This window comes from Scyliorhinus canicula, chromosome 28, assembly GCF_902713615.1.
Source record: "Scyliorhinus canicula chromosome 28, sScyCan1.1, whole genome shotgun sequence".
Taxonomy (NCBI): domain Eukaryota; kingdom Metazoa; phylum Chordata; class Chondrichthyes; order Carcharhiniformes; family Scyliorhinidae; genus Scyliorhinus; species Scyliorhinus canicula.
The window spans coordinates 3,328,125-3,355,533 of NC_052173.1; the positions used below are offsets into that span (position 1 = coordinate 3,328,125).

Sequence of the window (27,409 nt, forward strand, 5' to 3'; positions counted from 1 at the left end):
CATCCCCACAACAAAGTGTCTCCAAACCAAAATTCTGAGAAGCCCACACAACTAGAGTTTCTGCTTCCTCAGTAGAGTACACACACACTCTCCATACGGGGATATACTCCATTTACCAAATCCACAGACTGGCAGTAGTCAAAACTTAGAGAGTGCAAAGTCTGCGCAATGTCACCATTGGGAGTTTAACCATAACCGACTGCACTGCTCATCAGAAGAGTACATGTTTTCAGCGAGGGCTACATTAGGGCTCTTGCAAGGCTCTTTGTTTGAGGTGTCCTTATATAGTTTGTAGAGCCGTACAAACTTCTACATTGTAGGTTACCTCTTTTGGGAAAACACTGCAGCCTTTGGTTCAGGAGATACAGAAGTCTGAGAACACGCACAAACAGACTCAAAAACAGCTTCTTCCCCGCTGTTATCAGACTCCTAAATGACCCTCTTATGGACTGACCTCATTAACACTACACCGTATGCTTCATCCGATGCCGGTGCTTATGAAGTTACATTGTGTACCTTGTGTTGCCCTATTATGTATTTTCTTTTATTCCCTTTTCTTCCCATGTACTTAATGATCTGTTGAGCTGCTCGCAGAAAAATACTTTTCACTGTACCTCGGTACACGTGACAATAAACAAATCCAATCCAATCCAGCATGTTTCGAGGACCATCTACTTCAAACTCGCCACATTCAATGTTCCCAGAGGAAGGCACAGCTGCAGAAGTGCCCCACGCACCAACAATGACAACATGAACTACTATCACGGTGGACGTCCATGCAAGTCATATATTGGACTCTTCAGTCATGAGAGGACCCACTGAAGATGAAGAAATCACTTCCAGCTTGGACATACTCGAACGAGGAAAAGTCTACCATTACATTAGAACACGGTTTCTCGGTTATCTGGAGCAAGAATCCCAGCCCTAAATCCACCCCGCTATTAATGAGCTGGCTGGCTAATCATGGGCAGTACCCAGTGTACTGCAGGCCCTTCAGACTCGGGTATCAAATTATTAACACTGGCATGGTTCTGATCTTCCATTGTTGAATATGTCACCTGGAACCAACAATGACTCTGGAAAATAAAAAGCAGACAAAAGCTAATGGATTTAGGGATAACTACTCCATACCAAAGCACAATAATACCCACTGCAGAACCATAGATGGTGCTGTTGAGATTAATAGCAAGTTCAATTGCACTTAGTGGTACCGTCGTGGTACCGTCATGGTTTGAAAGGTAGTTATTAAAATGAACTACTCCAATTATATGAAATATAATAGGTGCAAATATTACACATCATACAACATATGAGAAAATCCAAGTTCAGTCATACACTCAAGTCACAACTGTTTAAATATTTCTTGATGTTTTGTCCAATAAGAAAAAAATGACAGTGACAGACACAAGATTCCATTTAGCCTAGAATGCTTTAAGTTTGGTTTGGAACACAATTTGCAGTAAAAGCCTTAAATGATAATAATACAGAATTTGCAATATAGAATGACCACATTTTGGCAAAGTAGCAGAATGCAAGACTAATGACCGCCTCTGCTGCTCCCAGTCACAGTAATGATACTGTACTGAGTCGAGAGGTTTGGCATTTCACCATGGGGGCAGAAGGCAAACCAAAAATAATCATTTTTCTACTGGTCTCGGTGTCTATTCAGAACAAGCTCGACAGTAGTGGTCTACAAGCAGTTGAGCCATCCTCTGACCTGTGTGTGTGTGGCTTGGAGAGACAAGAAAATACGAGGCTCTCACGGTCCCAAAATGAAATAATACAAAAATGGTGGAAATCTGTTTTTTTTTTAAACTAAAAACATAAAGCATACTATTTAGCATCTGAAATGTTTGGGGATACCTCTACCTTTCAACTATTGATTAACCTGCTTTGTATTTTGTGTTTTTAAATTGCAGAATTGAACTGCAGTTAAATATTACACTTTTAATGCCATTAACGTATTTGCTAAATCCACCAACATTCAGTGTGAAAAAATAATCGTAACAAAAATATCACAGCCCATGTCTACACTTCCAGAATTACTTTCACTGCTTGTTTGCGGGTTTCTGTTACTATATGTCATGAACAAACCTGGTTTCAAATTCGTTCTCCCACGATAAATCATGTTTTTCAGAAGTATACTTCCCATACAATATTAAACTACAGCTAATCAATGATGACCGAGAACAGCATTCTTGGTTGAATTTAATCATTAAACTTTTGACTAACATTTTAATCATGATTTTTTATAAACTCATTTTAAAGAGAGACTCATTTCTGAGGGGGATAAGGGATAGATTAACAGAAGAGAAAAAGCTTTAGATTAGACTTCACTTTTTGTTTTGATTGCTTCTTCAGAACAGACAAAACAAATGTAAAAAATATACTTGTCTGTTGTTTCCAATGATAACTTCAAGTGTTTCCAGTATTTCTGGTTTAGCACACTGGGCTAAATCGCTTGCTTTTAAAGCAGGCCAGCGGCACGGTTCGATTCCCGTACCAGCCTCCCCGAACAGGCGCCGGAATGTGGCGACTAGGGGCTTTTCACAGTAACTTCATTGAAGCCTACTAGTGACAATAAGCGATTTTCATTTCATTTTTCCTGTTTCCATTTCCAGCATTTGTAGTTTTTTGTTTGTACAAAATAGACAAAAGCAACTCTGGATAACAAGGTACAATTAGAACAACCCACACCGACCCTCCAATGCAATCTCGCGAGACATTGCAATGTGAACCCTGCCCATTGTGGGCGGGATCACCTTTTGGCAAATCAGCCAGTCACTCTATTATGCAGTTTCTGAAGGCGTTGGGATCTACCCCCTTTACCACAAAGACCTCAGGCGAGCACCGTTCAGTGCTGGTCTCCACAAACAGGGACCAGACGGAATGGCACTCGTGGGGGATCTCCCAGGGGACCAGAGGCCCAGAGATGCTTGCCCTCTAAGCCGGGTGGCACCCTGGCAGTGTTGGTGCCACCCAGGCACCTCCAGTTTGGCCCACCTGCCAAGGTGCCAAGCTGGCATTTTTGACGCAGCGGGAATCGGGCCTGGGGGGCCTTGTGCGGGTGTTTGGAGGGAGAGGCCCAGGGACACTCAGGGGCTTGCGAGCCCCAGGAAACATGTGAATAAACGCGCTCGCTATGGGACCTTGTTCCCATTCAGTTAAATTGCACCCCAAGTATATCCAGAGAGGGTCAAGTGTTCTATCTGAAGTGGCAGGTATTCATTTCCTATTTCGGGGAGCTGGTCACCGTCAGATGTGAAAGTGGTGTGTGTGTGTGGGGAGGGGGGAGGTCATGGTTCGCGTCGGAAGCACCTCAATCTCTCACTACACTGAGGAGTTCCACCGAGCCAAGCTCCTCAGAGCAGAAAACGGAGCTATGCGCTGTCTTGGCCACGCGCTCGCTATGGGACCTTGTTCCCATTTAGTTCAATTGCACCCCAAGTATATCCAGAGAGGGTCAAGGGAAGTGTTCTATCTGAAGTGGCAGGTATTCATTTCCTATTTCGGGCTCAAGTAATGTTCCCTCTCAACTGCATGCCAATGTCAAGTCTCAGCACAAACTGCACACAAATTGCCTGCTTTATACTGTGCCTGCGTGTACAGGTAAAAACTTATACAAGTTGCCTTTGCACTCCAGAAAAGAATTATAGGGAATGTTGGACACAGGCCAGGTCAAGTTCACTTTACAGGAGTTGGACTGACTCAGTAATTATTTACCTGGCACGGGTCGCCTCTTGAAAGATCAAGCATGTGAAACAGAAATCCAAGCTCACAACCCAAGCAAAACTCTTTCTGACAGAGGTGATTTTGAACATGGCAGCGGATGGGCTCCAGCAGATACAGTACCTGTAACAGAAGAAGAGTGACAGAGAAAAAAAGAAAACATGTACATTAATGGATTAAAACTTCCATACAGAGGTACTCATTTCTCATTAAGTATTCCCAAACAAGGTACGGAGAAAAGCTCTCTACATCCTGCCCAAACAAGATGCCTCAGCCCCAACTCAGAAGAACCCCCTCCATTGCTGGCCTCTGGGAATGAGATTGACAATCTAATGCCAATAAATACAACATTTGGGCCATTTTAATATTGTCTGTTTGGACCCAGGGCCTAAGAAAGTGGACTGAGAATTGATAAACTCATTTAGATTCCTCACAGCCAGTAGACCAACAAGTTAAATTGTTAACACATTATAATCTCATCCACTCCCAGAATTGATCAGTCACCCTGCTCTCTGGCTTACCTGTCTGCACAACCATCTTCCAGGGTGTGTGCTGGTATAATTCAAGACAAATCACCGATCGATTCTTTCCTTTCGTCTCACTTGTGGGCAATACCTAGACTTTGTCTACTCCCTAATCAACTCACACTGCCCACTGGGAATGAGGACGTTGGAAATTGTGGACACAATACCACCTATGACGTTTATGGCGTGGCATACCAGGATCATAGAACCGGGCCATTAATTCACAGTGAATAAATGGCATTTAAAATGTTTTTAAAATTGTACTTGGTATAAAGAACAGTACAACACAGGAACAGGCCCTTTGGCCCTCCAAGCCCGTGCCGACCATGCTGCCCTGTCCAACCTAAAACCTTCTCCACTTCCCTTTCACATCTCCTCTAAACTTTGTCCCTCGCACCTTAAACCTTAGTCCACTTGTAATTGACTCTTCCACCCTGGGAAAAAGCTTCCGACTATCCATGCCCCTCAATTTTGTAGACTTCGATCAGGTCGCCCCTCATCCTCCATCATTCCAGTGAGAACAAACCAAGTTTATCCAACCTTGCCTCATAGCTAATGCCCTCCATACCAGGCAACATCCTGGTAAATCTCTTCTGCACCCTCTCTAAAGCCTCCACATCCTTCTGGTAGTGTGGCAACCAGAATTGAACACTATACTCCAATGTGCGGGCTAGGTGGATTGACCACGATAAATTGCCTTCTCCACCTGTGTTGCCAAGTTGTGACCTGTGGACCTGTACACCCAGATCCCTAATGTGATAAAACAAAGACAGGTTACATCAGTGTTTTTCAAAAAATTTTTCAGGCGACCCATTTTTACAAAATGGCCGCCTCTCACGACCCACGCCAAGTTCACAATAGATTCTCCATAGTTACTTTTCAAAAACATCACGTTCATTGTTGGCGCTTCTGAATTATTAAGTGTAAAAAATTGTAAATAAAATATATTTTCTATTTTTTGTTGTTATTTGGAGATCTAATTAATGGTAGCATTGTGGATAGCACAATCGCTTCACAGCTCCAGGGTCCCAGGTTCGATTCCGGCTTGGGTCACTGTCTGTGCGGAGTCTGCACATCCTCCCCGTGTGTGCGTGGGTTTCCTCCGGGTGCTCCGGTTTCCTCCCACAGTCCAAAGATGTGCAGGTTAGGTGGATTGGCCATGATAAATTGCCCTTAGTGTCCAAAATTGCCCTTAGTGTTGGGTGGGGTTACTGGGTTATGGGCATAGGGTGGAGGTGTTAACCTTGGGTAGGGTGCTCTTTCCAAGAGCCGGTGCAGACTCGATGGGCTGAATGGTCTCCTTCTGCACTGTAAATTCTATGATCTATGAACTTGTAATAAAAACCTCTGCACAGATTAGTGTGCGAGACTTTTGATCGCAAAGGTGTTTGAAGGGGGTATGAGGAAATTCTTAGAAACATGTCTGGACTTTGGGCTGATGGGGAAGGAAGGAGACCCACCATTGATTGCAAAGTCAGAAAGATTGGCAGCGCGACTGATCTCGGAAAGTGAGCGGAGAGCGGCTCCCACCAACCCCTTATGCACACACAACACAACTTTAAACATAGATCTGATTGACGAGGTTAAGAGTAACTCAAACTCAACAGACATCAACAAGATTAACTGTCGCAGAAATTGAACCAACACTGACAACGTTAATGGTAACAGAAATTCAAGATTAATTGACAATGATAACAGTGACAGACATTAAACATGCATCCAATTCAGAACGTTAAACCTGAAATTGGTCTCTTTGTGTGATCATTGACTCTGTGCTTCCTATGAGCTGTACTTGAACAGATGCATTTCCCCCGATTGGGATGGATGGAGTTGCCAAACCCACACCCGCTGCCCCAGAGCCAAGTTCAGACTGGGGCAAACACAAATCAGCTTTGTGACAATGGACCAATTGAAAGGTGGGGAGATTCCCACAGGATACACAGGAATTATCTGCTAGATCCTGTATAAGGGAGCTAGGAGTTACTGACTGGGGTACTTCTGGATACATATTCCAGTCGGCAGTCACTTGGTTTTTGGTGGGGGGATGCACGCCTGGAAAAAAAAGGTTGCAAAGCACTGCTGGAAACTAACATTGTGCAGAAGGAGTATCTGCAGGAAATAAATTTAACGATATATGTTTTTTTTTCTTTTAAACTCTTCAGTTGTAGGTGCAGATTCTAACCTGGCTGATCAGCTGCTACAGAAACGGGAGTGGCTGCTGGAGGCTGAGTGACCCAGGGAGGCAGAAAGTCCGTGGCACCGGCCTCTACATCGGCCTCGTGTGGCCACACCTTGCACTGCAGCCAAAATTCACCCCGGGGGAAAATGGGAAAAAAGGTCAGGCGCTCCTCAGGGATCATTTTTGGAGACCATTTGGCGACCCATTTTACATCGTCCCGCGACTCACCCTCAGGTTGCTATCCCCACTTTGAAAAACACCGGGTTACATTGCACTTCCTTTGCTTATCCCAATCTCGAGCTGTTGTCATATGTGAGAGTACCTTTATGAAATGGGTGCTTAAGAAATGTACCTTCAAGAAATGGGTGTTTATCAATGATGTCAGAGTGTGGGTGGAGCTGGGCTGCCTCTCAGCTTTTTACTTTCGTTTTTGAGCAGACTGCAGGGTGTGTTTTAGTTTCGTTTTCAGTGTTGGAGCTGAAGCCAGACCAAGCAGGTGCACTGTTGATCTCTCTGCCATGAAAAGACTATCTCTTGATCATTTGGTGAATTCAGAATTATAAATGTTTTCAGTCGTGACTTTAACCTGATGTGCTTCTGTTAAAGGTTTTGTTTTTAAGTTGTATGGATGTTACAAGGAAAGCTTAAAGGATTACTTTGTGTTGTATTCTTTGAGGGTTGTATTTGAATTAATGATTGCTAAGGTTAACTTGAGTTCATAGAATAAACATTGTTTTGCTTTAAAAATACTTTTCCATTTAGAGTGGGCCGTACGCTCCCAATACCACAATCTAGTAAAAGTTGTGGGTCAGGTGAACTCCATGATACACTTTGGGATTCTCTAAACCCTGGCTCATAACACTGTCAAGTGATTTACTTGGCAATTTGAAATGAAATGAAATGAAAATCGCTTATTGTCACGAGTAGACTTCAAATGAAGTTACTGTGAAAATCCCCTAGTCGCCACATTCCGGCGCCTGTTCGGGGAGGCTGTTACGGGAATCGAACCGTGCTGCTGGCCTGCTTTCAAAGCCAGCGATTTAGCCCTGTGCTAAACAGCCCCAGGTTTCCCTCCTACCCCATGAGAAAATATTTGGTATCCACTCAAAACATGTCTTCATTCTTGCAAACCGCACAGTCTAGATGAGAAAGTTGCTATGGGGACAAATCCCATGTTTTACTAATATATGCTCAGCAAGGTGGAAGTACAACTGCACCAATTGTAATAGGCATTAAAACCAGTGAAGAATGAAACACTTTTCTGTCCAAAAGGCATGTAAATTAAAGTAACTTCAAAAACACTGGAACTAGTTCTTGGGCAGCAAGGTAGCACAGTGGTTAGCACTGTTGCTTCACAGATCCAGGGTCCCAGGTTCAATTCCCTGCTGGGTCACTGTCTGTGCGGAGTCTGCACGTTCTCCCCGTGTCTACGTGGGTTTCCTCCGGGTGCTCCGGTTTCCTCCCACAGTCCAAAGATGTGCGGGCTAGGTGGATTGACCATGATAAATTTCCCTTAGGTTAGATGGGGTTGCTGGGTTACGGGGATAGAGTGGAGGTATGGGATTAAGTAGGGTGCTCTTTCCAGGAGCCGGTGCAGACTCGATGGGCCAAATGGCCTCCTTCTGCACTGTAAATTCTATGATTCCAGAAGTAACTGTAGATTGAATTCAAATATCCTCCGTTCTGCATGTTAAGCAAGGTGAACCAGCACTTGCATGGTCACAAATTAAATATTATTAAAATTATATTAATTGAATTACACAAAGAATACCAACATATGGTTCCACAGAATGGGGAGGAAAAGCTCAGTTCCTTAACTGGTTAAAAATCATGACTATACAGTGGCTTACATTACATTTGCTAATTCTGGAGGTTTTGGTGAGCTTACAACCAGAAGTGTGTTTTTCTATTTTTTTTAGATAAAAGCATTGACAATTATTATGCATTGAGAGATTGGAAGAGTGCCCCTGACCTGAATCATGCAGTTGCAGTAAGCATTGGGAATGTGCGGCTCCAGACCTGCAAACAGCGTCTTGTTGTAGTGTTTGAAATCAAAGTCTTCCAAACCAAGTTTTGAGTATTTTATAGTAACCTAAAGAAATGCATAAACAATTATACTGCTAAATAATTTAGGCAGAGGTCATATATTCCAAATAGTTCTTCATAATCAAACAGATACTTCAAAAAAAAAACACACAAGCAATTGCTCCGACTTAGTCTTAAAGATGTAGATCCAAAGTAGAGGGAATATAGATCAATCTGGACACCACTGTAACATGAGGGGCAAGGGGCTGCTGGTCAAGGTGAAAGGTCTGACACAAATCTCCAGGTTAGCAGAAGCACCAAAAGAGCTAGTTTAACTCCCTGACAAATTCTGGACAAGGTCCCTCAATATTCCATGCCCTCTAATGAGAGCTTCTGTTTAAGACTATCTCATGACCGTACAATCTTCTTGTTCCAGAACAGAGTCTACAAACAGTGACTGAGACTTGGGGAAAGAGGTCATGCCAGTTAGCTAAACATTTAGAAATATGTTATCACAGGGGTGGGCAAACTACGGCCCGCGGGCCGCATGCGGCCCGCCAAAGGTATTTCTGCGGCCCACCAAGTCATTAAAAAAAAAAAAAAAAAAATTTTTTTTTTAAATTTTTTTTTTTTTTTTTAAATTTTTTTTTAAGGTTAATGCGGGGGGGCTGTTGGGTTACTTACTGGTATAGGGTGGATACGTTGACTTGAGTAGGGTGATCATTGCTCGGCACAACGTCGAGGGCCGAAGGGCCTGTTCTGTGCTGTTCTATGTTCTATATGAGGCGCCCAGAATCATAACCGGGTGAAGTAATTATTTTACTTAATATACTATGCGGCCCTTTGTGAATTGTGAATTTCTGAATGTGGCCCTTGCACGGAAAAGTTTGCCCACCCCTGTGTTATCACATCACATTAGATTTCTTTAGTGTGGACTTCCGGTAGCAGCGATGCGGAGCTAAGCCGCACGTTCAGTAGCTCCCGCTATTTTCGGTCTTTTGGGCTCTTTTAAGGGCCCGCAGCGGTGTTGGTTGGACTTTTCCCCGGATGGGAACACATCTGCTGCATTTATCTGCCGGTGGATGGACTGGACCAGGAGCGGGGCGGTCAAAAAAATCGGCTTTGGAGCAAAGAATGGTGCGAGGCAGGAAAAACAAGATGGCGGCGGGCGGGGAACCGGCAGCATGGCAGCAGTGGGCACAGGAGCAGCAGGAGCTGCTTCAGAGAGCTGAAAGCTGAGCTGCTGGAACCGCTTAAGGCCTCACTGGACAAGCTCATGGCGACTCAGACAGCCCAGGGTGCAGAGATCCGCGAGTTACGGCAAAAGGCCTCGGAGAATGAGGATGAAATCCTAGGCCTGGCAGTGAGGGTGGACCTGGAGCTGGGGGAGGGGAAGGATCAACGCCCGCTGTGGAGGTTAGACGTGGGGCTGCTGTCGGATGAGGAGGTATGTGGGCAGGTCCGTAGGTGTATAGAGGAGTATTTGGAAGCTAATGACAATGGGGAGGTGCAGGTGGGGGTGGTCTGGGAGGCGTTGAAGGCGGTCGTCAGAGGGGAGCTGATTTCTATTAGGGCACACAGGGAGAGGGGGGAGAAAAATGAGAGGGAGAGGTTGGTGGAAGAAATGGTAAGGGTGGACAGGAGGTACGCGGAGGTCCCTGAAGAGGGGCTTTTGAGGAAGCGCCGCAGTCTCCAAGCGGAGTTTGATATACTGACCACCCGGAAAGCGAAGGCGCAGTGGAGGAGGGCGCAGGGGGCGGTATATGAGTACGGGGAGAAGGCAAGTCGGATGCTGGCCCACCAGCTCCGGAAGCGGGAGGCAGCGAGAGAGATAGGGGGAGTTAGAGATGTAGGAGGGAACCTGGTGCGGAGTGCAAGGGGCATTAAGAGGGTGTTCAGGTCCTTTTATGAAGAGTTGTACCGGTTGGTGCCACCCTGGGGAGGGCGGCGGGATGGACTGCTTTCTCGATAAGCTGGAGTTCCCGAGAGTGGGGGAGGAGCGGGTGGAGGGTCTGGGGGCCCCAATCGAGTTGGAGGAGCTGGACAAGGCGTTGGGGAGTATGCAGTCAGGGAAGGCACCGGGGCCTGACGGGTTCCCGGTGGAATTTTACAAGAAGTTCTCAGACCTGCTCGGCCCGCTGATAGTGAGGTCCCTGAATGAGGGGGGGGTGGGGGCCTTGCCCCCGACGATGTCCACAACATTAATTTCTTTGATCTTGAAGCGGGATAAGGACCCCCACCCGTGTGGATCTTACAGGCCGATTTCGCTCCTCAATGCGGACGTGAAGCTGCTGGCCAAGATACTGGCCAGGAGGGTGGAGGATGTGGTCCCGCAGGTCAGTCACGAGGACCAAACGAGTTTTGTGAAGGGGAGGCAGCTGAATGTCAATGTGCGGCGGCTTCCTAATGTCATAATGATGTCGGCGGTGGACGTGGAGGCGGAAATAGTGGCATCGATGGATGCGGAGAAAGCTTTTGACAGGGTGGAATGGAGCTACCTGTGGGAGGCATTGAGGAGATTTGGGTTTGGTGAGGGATTCATTAGGTGGGTGAGGCTGTTGTATAATGCTCCGGTGGCGAGCGTGGTGACAAATGGGAGGAGGTCGGATGACTTTCGGCTGTCCTGGGGGATGAGGCAGGGGTGCCCCTTGTCTCCCCTGCTCTTCGCGTTAGCGACTGAACCCCTGGCCATGGCACTGAGGGAATCGAGGAACTGGAGGGGGATTGTGCTGGTGGTGGTGGGGGAGGGGGTGGGAGGGGGGGGGGGACCGGCTGTCGCTGTACGCGGACGATTTACTGCTGTACATTGCGGACCCGGCGGGGGGGATGCCAGAGGTGATGAGGATTCTTGGGGAGTTTGGAGACTTATCTGGCTATAAGCTCAATGTGGGGAAGAGCGAGCTGTTTGTGGTGCATATGGGGGACCAGGAGAAAGAGATAGGGGAGCTCCTGCTGAAAAGGGCAGAGAGGAGCTTCAGATACCTGGGAGTCCAGATAGCTAGGAGCTGGGGGGCCTGCATAGGTTAAACTACACGAGGCTGGTGGAGCAGATGGAGGAGGAGTTCAGGAGGTGGGATGTATTGCCACTTTCCCTAGCGGGCAGGGTCCAGTCAGTTAAGATGACGGTGCCCCCGAGGTTTTTGTTTCTCTTCCAGTGTTTACCCATCATGATCCCGAAGGCTTTCTTTAGGAGGGTTAACAGGAGCATTACGGGGTTTCTGTGGGCGCAGAAGACCCCGAGGGTGAGGAGGGTATTCTCGGAGCAAGGTCGGGAGGTGGATGGATTGGCGCTGCCGAACCTGTGTGGGTATTACTGGGCTGCGAACGTGGCAATGATTCGTAGGTGGATGATGGAGGGGGAGGGAGCCGCATGGAAGAGGATGGAGGTGGCGTCCTGTGTGGGTACGAGTTTAGAGGCGCTGGTGACGGCCCCGTTGCCGCTCCCCCCGGCAAGGTACTCTTCCGAGTCCGGTAGTGGTGGCTACCCTCAAAATCTGGGGGCTGTGGAGGAGGCATAGGGGGGAAGTGAAGGCCTCGGTTTGGTCCCCGATACGGGGAAACCACCGGTTTGTACCAGGGAGGATAGATGGAGGGTTTTTGAGTTGGCACAGGGCAGGTATCAGGCGGATGGGGGACTTCTTCCTAGAAGGGAAGTTTGCGACCTTAGAGGAGTTGGAGGGGAAGTGGGGTCTACCCCCAGGGAATCCCTTTAGGTACATGCAGATTAGGGCGTTTGTTAGGCGGCAGGTAGCGGAGTTTCCGCTATTGCCGCCAAGGGGGGTGCAGGATAGGGTGCTCTCGGGGACGTGGGTCGGTGAGGGTAGGATCTCTGCAATTTATCAGGTGATGCAGGAGGGGGAGGAGGCCTCGGTGGAGGAGCTGGGGGAGGGGATTGAAGAGGGGACGTGGGCAGATGCCCTGGGGAAGGTGAATTCCTCCTCTTCTTGCACACGGCTTAGTCTAATTCAGCTAAAGGTGCTGCATAGGGCACATTAGGGGCAGCAGGGTAGCATGGTGGTTAGCATAAATGCTTCACAGCTCCAGGGTCCCAGGTTCGATTCCCGGCTGGGTCACTGTCTGTGTGGAGTCTGCACGTCCTCCCCCTGTGTGCGTGGGTTTCCTCCGGGTGCTCCGGTTTCCTCCCACAGTCCAAAGATGTGCGGGTTAGGTGGATTGGCCATGCTAAATTGCCCGTAGTGTCCTAAAAAGTAATGTTAAGGGGGGGTTGTTGGGTTACGGGTATAGGGTGGATACGTGGGTTTGAGTAGGGTGATCATGGCTCGGCACAACATTGAGGGCCGAAGGGCCTGTTCTGTGCTGTACTGTTCTATGTTCTATATGACTGGGACCAGGCTGAGCCGGTTCTCTGGGAGAGAGGACAGGTGTGGCAGGTGTTCGGGGAGCCCAGCGAATCACACCCACATGTTCTGGGCGTGTCCGGCATTGGAGGGTTTCTGGAAGGGGGTGGCGGGGACCTTGTCCAGGGTGGTTGGCTCCAGGGTGGAACCGGGCTGGGGGCTCGCTATTTTTGGGGTAGCATCGGAGCCGGGAGTGCAGGAGGCGAGAGAGGCTGGTATTCTGGCCTTTGCGTCCTTAGTAGCCCGGCGAAGGATCCTTTTGCAGTGGAGGGACGCAAAGCCCCCGAGCCCGGAATCCTGGATCAATGACATGGCCGGGTTCATTAAACTGGAGAGGGTCAAGTTTGCCCTGAGGGGGTCGGTGCAAAGGTTCTTCCGGTGGTGGCTGCCTTTTCTTGATCTCCTAGATCAAGATCTCCTAGCATTAGAGGGTGGCCAATTTCAGCATCAACCGGGGGGGGGGGGGGGGGGGGGGGGGGGGGGGGGGGGGGGGGTGTTATGCGGATTTGTTTGAATTTCAGTGCCAGTGCGATGCCAGGTATGTCCAAGTGACTGGCTGATTGAATTACAGCATGTTCCTTGGCTTGTTTACAATAGGCACAATATTGACAGTATTCAACCAGACCCCATTTGCAAACCTCAAAATAAAACATCTACTGTTAGATGTGATTCTGCGATTAGGCAGCACTTGGTGAACAATCCTGAATGCACTAAGAACAAATTTAATTTAACCAGTCGAGCTCTTAACATGGGTTATTTACACTTGCTGGAAGCAACATATGTTCACATGCAGGGACTCCATACTTAGCAAACCTACGTAATATGTTCAAGCCTTGCAATTTTATTAAATTACCTGGGAGCTTGGGGAGTCAACTGCTTTCTCCCTGGCAACATCGTAGCCAGAGTTGACTTGCTAACAAACTAGCATCTTTCTTACTGTAGTTTAAATTGGTGCAATTATTTGAAATTAGGGCATTCTCCCATTTGTCCAGATGAGTGCAAGACAAAACTCAACATATCTTACTTTTCAGCAATATTCAATGTTCTATATTACCAAGCGACTATTATTATAATTTATTTGAGTCAGACCTTTCGATATTTCTTTGGCACCATATACAGATGAGGTTCTTCTTCCCTTCCAATAGGAGATTCAGGGATTTGATTGTAGCTGTCAAATTCTGCATCCATTTCCTTCAGTTTATATGGAACCTATAAACAGGTAACTTACTTCAATAAATAATTAGACATACTAAAAGCACAATGAGCTCTGCGAATGGTCAAGTGGTAGCTAGTGGTGTCCCTCAGGGATCCGTGTTGGGCCCACAATTGTTCACAATTTACATTGATGATTTGGAGTTGGGGACCAAGGGCAATGTGTCCAAGTTTGCAGATGACACTAAGATGAGTGGTAAAGCGAAAAGTGCAGAGGATACTGGAAGTCTGCAGAGGGATTTGGATAGGTTAAGTGAATGGGCTCGGGTCTGGCAGATGGAATACAATGTTGACAAATGTGAGGTTATCCATTTTGGTAGGAATAACAGCAAACGGGATTATTATTTAAACGATAAAATATTAAAGCATGCCGCTGTTCAGAGAGACTTGGGTGTGCTAGTGCATGAGTCACAGAAGGTTGGTTTACAAGTGCAACAGGTGATTAAGAAGGCAAATGGAATTTTGTCCTTCATTGCTAGAGGGATGGAGTTTAAGACTAGGGAGGTTATGTTGCAATTGTATAAGGTGTTAGTGCGGCCACACCTGGAGTATTGTGTTCAGTTTTGGTCTCCTTACTTGAGAAAGGACGTACTGGCGCTGGAGGGTGTGCAGAGGAGATTCACTAGGTTAATCCCAGAGCTGAAGGGGTTGGATTATGAGGAGAGGTTGAGTAGACTGGGACTGTACTCGTTGGAATTTAGAAGGATGAGGGGGGATCTTATAGAAACATTTAAATTATGAAGGGAATAGATAGGATAGATGCGGGCAGGTTGTTTCCACTGGCGGGTGACAGCAGAACTAGGGGGCATAGCCTCAAAATAAGGGGAAGTAGATTTAGAACTGAGTTTAGGAGGAACTTCTTCACCCAAAGGGTTGTGAATCTATGGAATTCCTTGCCCAGTGAAGCAGTTGAGGCTCCTTCATTACATGTTTTTAAGGTAAAGATAGATAGTTTTTTGAAGAATAAAGGGATTAAGGGTTATGGTGTTCGGGCCGGAAAGTGGAGCTGAGTCCACAAAAGATCAGCCATGATCTAATTGAATGGTGGAGCAGGCTCGAGGGGCCAGATGGCCTACTCCTGCTCCTAGTTCTTATGTTCTAAGTGGATAGCAGTGAACACAGTGTATGACTAAACTGGACCACATGGAACAGCATACATCGATTTTTCCTGGGCTATGTCAAGTTGGCTGACCTTAGTCTGGACAGCAATAGTATGAGCACTACGATTAGTATTAGCCAAGAAAAGGAAGGAAAAGTGACAGCAGGATTCCTTATCCAGTGAACTCTGCCAGAAAGTACATGTGTGCAGAATCAGCTTGGCAGTTACGCTTCTGTGGTCAAAAGCTTGCTGTCTAGGTGCACACATGACGAGTGGCCACTTGGGAGCAGTATCACGGGCTACTGGTACCCATACAGCCACAAAGTCAGTGCTTTCAGAAGAGGGAAAAAACAGGTTAAATTATAAGCACAAGGCCTCTAATTTTCTATTCAAGCAGAGCACTTGATTTTGTTGGCAAATCTTAAAGCTGTACTATGTAAACAACACATATTGATTTAGCTTCCACCAATGTGGATGTGCCTCAACTAAGGCTTTGCACTTAATTCCCTATGAGACAAACTGGTCCGTTTAATCCAAACACTCCAGCAAATGCTTAGGAATTCAAAACAAATAAAATTGGACTTTCCCCACGTGCGGTTTCTGCTAGAAGGTTACAAGAGGTTACAACATGGTATGTTGTAACACAAATGTACTGCGACACTCAGGCTCATGCCCACAATTGCAGTGAGTTCCCATCTCAGCCTGACCATAGTTTGGGGCTTCCTTACAGGGAAATTCATAGATTGTTACCCTGGTTCCTTCTGCCACAACTCAGAACTGCATAATATCGTTTTCTTGAAGTCTGAGATCAGGTGGTCTGCAGCTGCTGTACAAAATGGGAAAGACCCAGAAAAGGAGGGGAGAATATCAATAATAACCAAAGTACTTCCCAAACTATTTTCCAATGCAACCCTGTTTTAATACTCAAAATCAACATGATCCCAGATCAAAGTCTTACAACACCAGGTTAAAGTCCAACAGGTTTGTTTCAAATCACTGGCTTTCGGTGCACTGCACCTTCCTCAGGTGAATGAAGAGGTAGGTTCCAAAAACATATATACAGACAAAGTCAAATATGCAAGACGATATTTTGAATATATTCAAAGTATTGTCTTACATCTTTGACTTTGTCTATATATATATATATGTTTGGACTTTAACCTGGTGTTGTAAGACTTCTTACTGTGCTCACCCCAGTCCAACGCCGGCATCTCCACATCATGGACACCAGATGTCAGCAAAAACAAAACAGCAATAAAGGAGCATAGTAACATTCCATATATAACACACACACAACCCACCAAGTCGTGTGCAAACTGTTACAATATGTTTTACTGTCTCATGTGCCAGAATAGGGGTGCAAGAAAATATATAGGCACTTTATTTTTATCACAGATCTCATCATCAATACTTCTTTTTAAAAACAGGTTTTATTTTTGTTTCTGACAAATTGGAGTTACCGAGTTAGATTCAACGTTACAAGTAGCAATGAAGGGAGTTAACTGGTCATTCATACTGCTCGAGAGGCAGAACAGCATCTTGACTACCATGATCACAGTATCAAAGGCTATTCCTTTTTTGAATTCATTTTACTGGATGTGGGTGTCACTGGTTAGGACAGCATTTATTGCTCATCCCGAGTTGCCCTTCTTGAACCGCTGCAGTCCTGGAGGTGTAGGCACACCCACAGTGCTGTTAGGGAGGGAGTTCTTGCCTGTGTTGGTACAATTGATCAAACTGCTCTAATCCAATTCTGCCACCACCCCTCACCGCCTCTCTGCTCTTTCCCTTCAATATTTGAGTTCTTCATCTAAATTCTTCTTAAATAGCAACAGCTTCTTGCAGTAATGCATTTTATACTCTAATCAGTGTACAACAGGCAGACAGAAGCAGAAACACAGTAGTTGAAGCCAGCACACTCATACCTGCCGCACAGTCACCAAGTTACACCTGCCGGCCCGAACCGGCACCAATTGGTGCACAAACATCCCAGGCCTGCGAAGCACTCACCACTCAAATGCTTCCCAAAGTTAAAGGATGCTTTGGGATCACCGTCCACCCGTTGCTTGTTTGCAAGCAGCCAGTAAGTCCAGAACTGTCCAGCCAGTCTCCCCTCCAGCTGTCATTGTTGCATCGAAGGAAACAAGCTCATGACCCCAAACACCATCCTCCCTGCAGCCCCGTTGGGGGTCAAACAACCCACCGTTTGAACTCTTACATCAGGGAACATGAAAAATTAATTTAAACTTGTCTTCACCATAGAAATTTCAATTTAAAAAGTATACTGAAGTGACAGATTTAAAAATTGTTTCAAGTGCCAAAGAAAAACAAGTTACAGATGAGGGGCATAGACAGAGTGGATAGTCAGAGGCTTTTACCCAGTGTAGAGGGGTCAATTACTAGGGGGCATAGGTTAAAGGTACGAGGCAAGTTTTTTTACACAGAGGGTAGTGGGTGCCTGGAACTCGCTGCCGGAGGAGGTGGTGGAAGCCGGGACGATAGTGACATTTAAGGGGCATCTTGACAAATACATGAATAGGATGGGAATAGAGGGATATGGACCCAGGAAGTGTAGTAGATTGTAGCTTAGTCGGGCAACATGGTCGGCACGGGCTTGGAGGGCCGAAGGGCCTGTTCCTGTGCTGTACTTTTCTTTGTTAGAACATAGAACAGTACAGCACAGAACAGGCCCTTCGGCCCTCGATGTTGTGCCGAGCAATGCTCACCCTACTTAACCCACGTAACCCGTATACCCCTAACCCAACAATCCCCCCATTAACCTTACACTACGGGCAATTTAGCATGGCCAATCCACCTAACCCGCAAATCTTTGGACTGTGGGAGGAAACCGGAGCACCCGGAGGAAACCCACGCACACACGGGGAGGACGTGCAGACTCCACACAGACTGTTCTTTTGTTCTTTTCTACATGGCTGAGAGATGTTACCGAGGGGAGGCCTTAACTAGTGGTATTGTTCCCAAAGACCTTAGTTCAAATCCCCTGGCATTTGAATTGAATTTTTTTTTTCCAAATAGGAATTTTAGTCTAATGTGACCATTGTCGATTGTCATAAAACCCCATCTGGTTCACTAATATCCTTCAGGAATGAAATCTGCCGTCCTTACCTGATCTGGCCTACATGTGACTTCCAGGCCCACAGCAATGCGGCTGACTCTTAAATGCCCTCCAAAATGGTCCAGCAAGCCAATGAGTTGTATCAAACCTCTACAAAGTCTCAAAGGAATGAAACCGGACGGATCACCCCGAAGCGACCTAGGCACCAGAAACAACAACGGAAAACCCAGCCCTATCAACCCTGCAACGTCCATCTGGGGGCTTGTGTCAAATTGGGAGAGTCGCCTCATAGCAGAGTCAAGCAAGAGCCTGACATAGTCATTCTCACCAAATGATACCTTACAGATGTGTCGCAGATACCATCATCACCATCCCTGGGCATGTCCTGTGCGATGGGCAGGACAGACACAACAGAGGTGGCGTCACAGTCAGGAGGGAGCTGCTCTGGGACCAACCTGGGATGACTCAACGTCACTGCCAGGCCCCATGAAGTCCTGTAAGTATTAGGTGTCCCAGACACCACTCTCCCGAGGTATACAATGGTATACAATCAGGGGGGAGTTGCCCTGGGAGTCCTCAACATAGCCTGGCCCCCATGAGGTCTCGGGCATCCGCTCAAACATGGACAAGGAAATCTCCTGCCGATCACCACACATCCCCCACCCCTCAGCTGATGAATTAGTACTCCTCCATGTTGAACATCACTTGGAGGAAGCATGAGACTGGCAAAGGTGCAGAATATACACTCGATGGGGGACTTCAATGTCATCACCAAGAGTGGCTCAGTTGCACCACCACATTGAGTTGAGTTGGTCGAGTCCTGCGGCAGGCAGCGAGCAAATTAACACTCTTGTCAAAACATTTATTAATTGAGGCCACAATTGCCTCATTTAATTTCTGGTACAAAATTGGGCATTTTATTTTTTCTTACCTGATTTCTCAGCTTGGTTTTGGGATTCGGAGCATATCCAATAAACCCAACTTTCTTCATGGTACGCAGTATTTCGAGATCGACAGGTGGAGCTCGTCTGAAATCAAGTAACCACCGAGGTATTTAATCTAAAAGAGACGGCCTGGCGAATTTTAGTAACTGGGGAAATACAAGACCCTCAAAGTAAACTGTGCATCTCCAAAAAGATAGAGGACATTGGGGCATTTTGTAATACCAGAAATATTAATATATATCTTTTTGCTTGCTTTACTCGCCTTTCCAGAAATTGTCACAAACTGTACATCAATTCTAATGCACAGGAGCAATGTTATGTCACAAAGAATATGTAAAAGGTTTATATTTCCCTCAACTTTATGGTTAAAATGTAATACATGAACAAGCAGTCAGGGAAAATAAAAGGGAAAAAGTAATAAGGTCTGATACTGTGCTGGACTCGTGTTTCAAATGGGAAATCCAGATCTTTTGTATGTCTCTATTACACTGCTGGCACAAACCACATTAAAGTGGCTTCACTAGAGCCAAATCAATTCTAATATACTTAATACTCTCACTTAATATCATAGAATTTACAGTGCAGAAGGAGGCCATTCGGCCCACCGAGTCTGCACCAGCCCTTACAAAGAGCACCCAACTGAAGCTCATGTATCTACCATATCCCCGTAACCCAGTACCCCACTTAATATTTTTTGGACACTAAGGCAATTTAGCATGGCCAATCCACCTAATCCGCGCATCTTTAGACTGTGGGAGGAAACCGGAGCACCCGGAGGAAACCCACGGAGACACAGGGAGAACGTGCAGACTCCGCACAGACAGTGACCCAGCCAGGAATCGAACCTGGGACCCTGGAGCTGTGAAGCAACTATGCTAACCATTATGCTACCGTGCTGCCCACAAATATGCAAAACCAATCCGATAGTTGGTTGCAAATTTATGAACTCAGATGGAACATGCAGTCCAGTGGCACGGCACATCTGTACACCAAGTTTTCATATTGTTACAGGCTGTAGGTTCACCCACAATTCTGCAACTAAGTTCCTGATCTAACAGGTCAAAGAGTGGAGAGGATAGTTTAATCAGCATTTTCTCTTAATCATTAGTAGAGGAATCACAAAAATGTCCTCTCTCATCTCCTGGCGATGGGTTACGCAGCAGTGGGGTCTAGGAGTAAGCCATGTGCCAGACTCTTGTTGAAGGATAAGATGCTTTGTTGAAAATAATCCAAAAATGGAGTGGTAAATACATTTAGGATGAGTAATCAATTTATGCTGGTCAGCATTACCTCGGTTCCTGACCAAACAGGTAAACACCAGTGACATAGGGAGGGCACATAATTTAGTGCATGTTATTGGTGAGGAAAGTCATGCAAGTCGGTCAATGTTTTGTGAATTACCCATTACATGTGATGAATTTTTGTGTTACTGCCTAAACATTCGACAACTGGTATAACCTGTAAATGGTGAAAAGCAATGAAATTAAATGCAGGAGACAAAAAATAGCAAGTGACTTGGGTGATACAATATTTCTGAGTGTAGCTTTTATCTATTGGGAGAAATAAAGGAGAATATTGCCAATTAAACTAACAAGACTTTGGCTGGAAGTTATGATGAACTGATGAAAAAGGGAAACAGTGAACATCAAAAGCTAAACGTACTGGAAAAAACAACATATTAGATGTTTTGGACAGTAGGCAAATTCAATCAGTCTAAGTTAACGAGTGTGCTTCAGTGCCCAACTATAAACTTTTCAGTTACCTGGGTGTAACACTGCAATTTGCTGTTGGCCAGTCAGACAATAGAGACTCAGTAATAAGAGGCACAGGAATGAGCGATAAAGGCAAGAGATCATCGTTCCAGTCTAGGTGTGGTAGGGTATCTACCATGCATGGCATCGGAAACTCAGTCTCACGGGAGTAGGCATTAAATGTAACATCTGGCGAGTCTGCCCAGAGATGCACACATCCTCCAGAATCTCCAAACACCAATGCTTGCTTGCTAGAAGACACATCAAATGTCATGACTAACTGTCCCACAGTGTTAATGTGGAAAATATCTGCTGGACTTGCAAGGCCTGTTGGTTCACAAAACTGGCACTGCCCTGCAAAACAACAAATAGAAAACTGTGATCACTGCAACAAACCATGGCTTGAACAAAACCTTTTACCGGACATAATGACATGCTGCACGCCTACTATTTAAAACCCACATTCCATCTACTCTGCGCTACATATCTCATAACTCGATACCACTGCAGTGCAATTGCCAGAGGTCATTTGTACGAGGATGCAGTCAGCTTTAGTTACCAAGAAGCAACCTTAAACTTGACAAATGGCTGAGAGTGCATTACAAACCATTCACAATGTCAAATCCTAACAGGAGTGCTTCAACTCATTATAAATCGCAACGTGCTACAAAATATAGAACATAGAACATAGAACAGTACAGCACAGAACAGGCCCTTCGGCCCTCGATGTTGTGCCGAGCAATGATCACCCCGCTTAAACCCACGTAACCCGTATCCCAACAATCCCCCCATTAACCTTACACTACGGGCAATTTTAGCATGGCCAATCCACCTAACCCGCACATCTTTGGACTGTGGGAGGAAACCGGAGCACCCGGAGGAAACCCACGCACACACGGGGAGGACGTGCAGACTCCACACAGACAGTGACCCAGCCGGGAATCGAACCTGGGACCCTGGAGCTGTGAAGCATTGATGCTAACCACCATGCTACCGTGAGGCCCCATATAGTCCTAAAGATCTCCAGTTTACAACACAAACAATTTCAAATGTTAACATTCCACCTTGTCTTTTCTGAATTTTTTTCCCCTTGACGTTGACAAATTATCACCATTATGGAAGATCCACAATTCACAAAGTGTCAGGATTCAATTTTAAATTAATCCTAGGCAGAATTATAAGAATTGAAATAGAGGAGATTTTACCAAAAATAAGACTCCATGGGAAAAAAAACAGCCAAACAAAAGTAAAGTATGTAAACAGTAAAAGCTGTTTGCGGTGAGGCTTCAGTCATTTATGTTTGATGTTAAATTGTTCACAGTATTTGAAGTAATAGTTTGAAGTAACAGAAATATTAATCTGTATGTAAAGGCTCTGGGACCAGTCCATCACATATGCAAATTAAGTCATGCTTACTTTTTCAGTAGATCATATGCAAAGTTATTCCTTCATTTTGGGGAGAAACTGGGGATTTACAAGGGTTGCAAACTAAAATAAAGTTTCCCAATAACTAACTTCTAGCTGACCTTCATAGGAAAATTACAGATATTCACCTCAGCAGTAAAGTAAAAACCAGTGCGTAACATGTCATTTTACGACATTTATCATCCAACTTACTGTGAGCAACAGCACATCTGTTAAAGAAGCTCTCCGAGCATAAATGTTCCATTATAATTATTTTTTTTGAAAGGTACCTGATTGAGAGATGATTGCTAGCCTGGATGTGTATGTAGGAATAAATCTCAGGAAGAGAGGATCTACGTGAACTTGCAATGGGCTGATAGCCCGCATCATACGGAGATCATACACCATCAAGAATCTATCACATGACAGACCATTCATTCGATTCGAGAAGCCACATGTCACCAGCAGGTTTCCGTGCACATCCAAATCAGAGAGGCTCCCAGAGTAAGCATCAAATTCGTGCTCCACTTTAAAACTTCTCAAATCTCGGAGGGATACCTAAAAACACAAGATAATTCCAATACAATTACGGTAAATGAAATTGCATACTCTACTTTAATGGTTTGGTTGGTGAACACACTGCCACTGTGTGTGGAGGCAGAGGGGATGCAACTGGGCGCCTACTCCTGGGCGCCGACTCCCGGGCGCCGACTCCCGGGCGCCGACTCCCGGGCGCATATATATGCACATATGGACGGCATTGGAAGACAGAATTAGGCTCAGCTGTAACGCCTCTTTCCCAGCAGTCTGCCAACACTCAGCTTAAAACAAGAAGAAAGGTTTCAGGTGGGATGGCCACATCCTTCAAACCACCTCGAGAAGGGGAGAAAAATGGGAAATTTGAGAAGAAAACAAGTAAAACCTGATCAGCCCTTACGAATTTTGTGGGAGATTGGTTACCAATTCCAACAGTTGACACCGCTATTTTGTTCTTCCTATTTTCTTAAGACTATTTCAGTTCCGCTTTTGCTGTAAATTTCTAAAAAAGCCTCACTTCTCCATTGGGTGGCTGAAAACACTTACCCTCAATGTACTGGTGATTTTGGAGCTACTGCCTCACTGAATATTTCAAACATAATATCATAAAATTAAATGAAGTTTAACTCAAGAAATACTAAGTTACAATTGCTCTTTAAAAAGTATTTCAAACAAGCACTGAGAGGGATGTGTGTGTGTTGGGGGAAGGGGCTGGAAAGGAATCTGGCAGGGCTTGCATGCCTGATCATTAACCAATGACTCCTGTTGACTATGCATGTATAGGTGTCAGGTGTGGACAGGTTCAGGTGTGATGCCCCCTTTACTGCACTTAAGGAGAGTAGTTGGAGCCAGAGAGCTGCAGCAGATCACAAAGTGTATGATATACTTTCCAGCAAACAAAGTAAGCAAGCACTGGAGATGGAGAGTTGTATAAACACATCCCAATGGTGCTTTAATGGGCATATGTTCTGGCCTGTACAAACAAAATGACACAGACTATCTGGTCATTAGCACATTGCTGTTTGTGGGATCTTACTATATGCAAACTTAGCTGCCACATTTCAACAGTGACTTACATTTCAAGAGTACTTCATTGATTGTAAAGCACTTTGGCACATCCAGAGGTCATGAAACACGTTATATAAATATAGGCCAATTCTGTTTCATTCTCACGCTGTAGCGAGTTGTTTTATCTCAAAGCTGGATAGTGATGTGCCTTAAGTTGGTTAACATGTGGAACTTTCCAACCGCAGGTCAGGATAGGTAAAAGTCACACGACAAAACCTTCAGGTCGATGACCGGCCAATTTGTGCTTTTAAAAAATGTTTTACTAGCTAAATAAAATATGATTTTTTATAATATCTAGATACAGTAATCATTTGGACTTTCCAGTAAAATATGCTTGGCCGTTATTTGAGAGTCCACGCCAGGTATGGTTCAGCCGATTTTACTAGCAACTCAATAGTAACGGGTAATCCCCATGCTGCTGATTACTAGATCCAAACTAAAGTACCGTCCCCAAGACCAAGACGAGGGATCGTAACCTTTTAGAGTTTTCCAAAGTCTGAACATTTTGAAAAAGCTGATTCTTTCTTCAAAGTGACCGAAATCAGACAAATCAAAAAAAATATAGAGAATGACTAGAAAGCCTTTCCGAAATACTAATTAATCACTTGGTAATCAACTGTTTAAACAAATCCATCCCTATGAATTCCACAGTGGGACTTTAAAATAAATGAATGTGAGGAAAACTACAAACAGCAGGAATGTAATCTCATGGCACGGTTCAAATTATGACTGAAAGCTATTGGATAAGATTGTTGCCTCAAAGGCACTCTCTGATATCCACTGCTCGCTAAGAAAACTGGAGATGAAGATTAATAAGAGAGTTAGCAGGAAGAAGCAAAGTCACCATTGAATATTTTCACCCAGAGGCTAATAGAGCAATAAATTAATTATTAGCAAAGGCTGCTAAACAGAGAGTTTATAAACATGTTGAGTTTATATTTGGAGTGAGAAGGGATTGAGGGATATGCCAAGATGATGAGAGCAATATATGGAAAAGGAAGCACCCTCCTTCAGTCCTTTTCCTTCAAATTATTGTGTTATGTTCAGTACAAATACCTTTCCTGATGTATGGCCACAAAAGAAGAAGCGGTTAGACTGTCGCATGATTGTAACACCAGGAACTTCAACTGTGTACTGGAAAGAGACAGAAAAAACAAGCACTGTATATTAATATGACCAGTTATTCAGAACATATTCAAATATTTTCCACTAATCTTTCAAAAACCCTTGATCTGTGTCGGAGCCAAAAATTAACTATTATTTATGTGTGACAGAAACAAGAGCAGGGTACAGGTACAGCAGTGAGTTAATCACATTGCCTTTTAACACTACCCAGACGGCACTGAAGTTCTGTAGCTACCATAAATGCTTGGACAATCTCAGCCCAGGTCCTATTGGCCAAGGGCCTAAAGCACTTGACAAAAGCAGCAAAGAATGATTAGTTTAGAAAACGAGGAGGCAAACTTGCATTCAGAAGAAGTGGCACATTGACCCAAAGGGACCACACCGTCAGGAATTGTGTGGTCATTGCAGAGGTAAGAGGTTATCTTATGACAATACATATAGTTTCAAGTATATTGCCTGAATTATGCAGCATTCTCTTGTATGATACTATGGCTACTGACCTGGCATAGATAATGGATCTTTTGTAATCTGATGTAGCAGAATTATTTAATTGAAATGTGAATTTAAAGCACTTAAACTTTTAAAAAACCCAGCAAATAGAGACCTTGAAAGAATTGGGGGGGGGGGGGGGAATAGAGAAAGGGCAAGAGGAAAAAAAAATCAGCAAATCTACAAATTACTCAGCATTTCCTAAAGGTGCTAAAAAACAAAAAAAAAGGCAACATCTTCTGTTTAAAAACTCACTTCAAATTATTGGAAATAGAATAGACGCCACAATCAGCCATTTAATGTTGATCAAGTATCTGCACTGACTAAAAAAATGACCATGATGTGGAGATGCCGGCGTTGGACTGGGGTGAGCACAGTAAGAAGTCTTACAACACCAGGTTAAAGTCCAACAGGTTTGTTTCAAACACGAGCTTTCGGAGCACGGCTCCTTCTTCAGGTGAATGGAAAGGCTTGTTCCAGAAATGTTTATATAGACACAGTCAGAGATGCCCCGGAATGCGAGCACCTGCAGGCAATCAAATCATCAAAGATGCAGAGAGAGAGGTAACTCCAGGTTAAAGAGGTGTGAATTGTCCCAAGCCAGTTCAGTCGGTAGGCCTCTGCAAGTCCAGGCTTGTTGGTGGGGGCCGAATGTAATGCGACATGAATCCCAGATCCCGGTTGAGTCCGCATTCATGCGTGCGGAACTTAGCTATAAGTTTTTGCTCAGCAATTTTGCGTTGTCGCGTCTCCTGAAGGCCTCCTTGTAGAATGCTGACCCGGAGATCAGAGGCTGAATGTCCTTGACTGCTGAAGTGTTCCCCAACTGGAAGGGAACAGTCCTGCCTGTTGATAACATTTCTGGAACAAGCCTTTCCATTCACCTGAAGAAGGAGCCGTGCTCCGAAAGCTCGTGTTTGAAACAAACCTGTTGGACTTTAACCTGGTGTTGTAAGACTTCTTACTAAAAAAATGACAACCACTCACAGCTGATCATGGAAGCATGGTCTCAAACATTTTGTAATGCTTGATTCTCAAAGACAGTCCCAAGAAAAAGTGTGTAAGCAAGGGTGTTGAGGTTGAACAAAAGCACACGGGACCCTTGTATCAACAATGCCATACGTAGAGCCGTTCTGGAATGTTTTGTGTGGACGTACTCCTTTTCAAATGTCTCCGTATAACAGACACACAAACAAATGAAAATATTATTTGAGCTCAGAACTTTACCTTTTCATTTTCTTGTACTGCATTTAAGTCCACTTCTATGACATGATTCTGAAGGCCCCCCAAAAGAACAGAGTTGTTGTCAGTAAGAAGAAGGCTGTGCATGTCCTCAGCTTCATCCATGCTGGAAATGTTAAAACATGGCAGTGTGAGTATCTGCACAGATAAGAATGTGGAATGCAGTTAAAAACCGCACGTCCATGTTTAACACTGCGCCAACACAGATTTGATAAAAATATTATTTGTCATTTGGATGGATTAAGACAAGAATTCTACATAACCCTTTTCTGTTTGGTTACAATGTCTGGTTTAGTAATGCTTCAGATACTAAATGAACTCTCAATGAAATTGTTTTTTCCCACCAATACTAGTTGCTTTCACAAAGTGCCTGCAATCTTCTTTCGAGCAGAAAATAAATGCATATAAAGTCAGAAATGTAATAGAATGTTCTGCCACTGCTCCCACATCTTCAATATTATATTGTAAATCCCAAATTTATAAGTTTGCTTGATTTTAAGACATATTGGAGACATCCAAAATCTGTGACAGACAATGGGGAGCTTCACGAAATGGTAAATCAAGCAATCCTGAACTCACAAATACTGCAGATTCAAGTGAGTGCAATGTTCATTTGACAAAAAGAGGTTTTTAAAAACAAAACACAG

General features: G+C 44.9%; 1 protein-coding gene across 3 annotated transcripts in view; it reads right to left on the reverse strand.

Annotated features, from left to right (window-relative positions):
* Window positions 1–27,409, reverse strand: part of pan2 (poly(A) specific ribonuclease subunit PAN2) — a 186,947-nt gene that overhangs the window by 150,197 nt on the left and 9,341 nt on the right. For all 3 annotated transcript variants that reach the window (XR_005458974.1, XR_005458973.1, XM_038786521.1), the window contains 8 exons: window positions 26,748–26,868; window positions 24,963–25,040; window positions 22,592–22,859; window positions 20,909–21,251; window positions 19,134–19,230; window positions 13,905–14,024; window positions 8,405–8,524; window positions 3,724–3,852 (listed from right to left, as the gene is read on the reverse strand). Coding sequence is in view for 1 of the 3 variants with exons in the window: in XM_038786521.1 (XP_038642449.1) it covers window positions 3,724–3,852; window positions 8,405–8,524; window positions 13,905–14,024; window positions 19,134–19,230; window positions 20,909–21,251; window positions 22,592–22,859; window positions 24,963–25,040; window positions 26,748–26,868 (1,276 nt within the window). In the remaining 2 variants the exon portion in view is untranslated. The remainder of the gene's footprint in view (window positions 1–3,723; window positions 3,853–8,404; window positions 8,525–13,904; window positions 14,025–19,133; window positions 19,231–20,908; window positions 21,252–22,591; window positions 22,860–24,962; window positions 25,041–26,747; window positions 26,869–27,409) is intronic.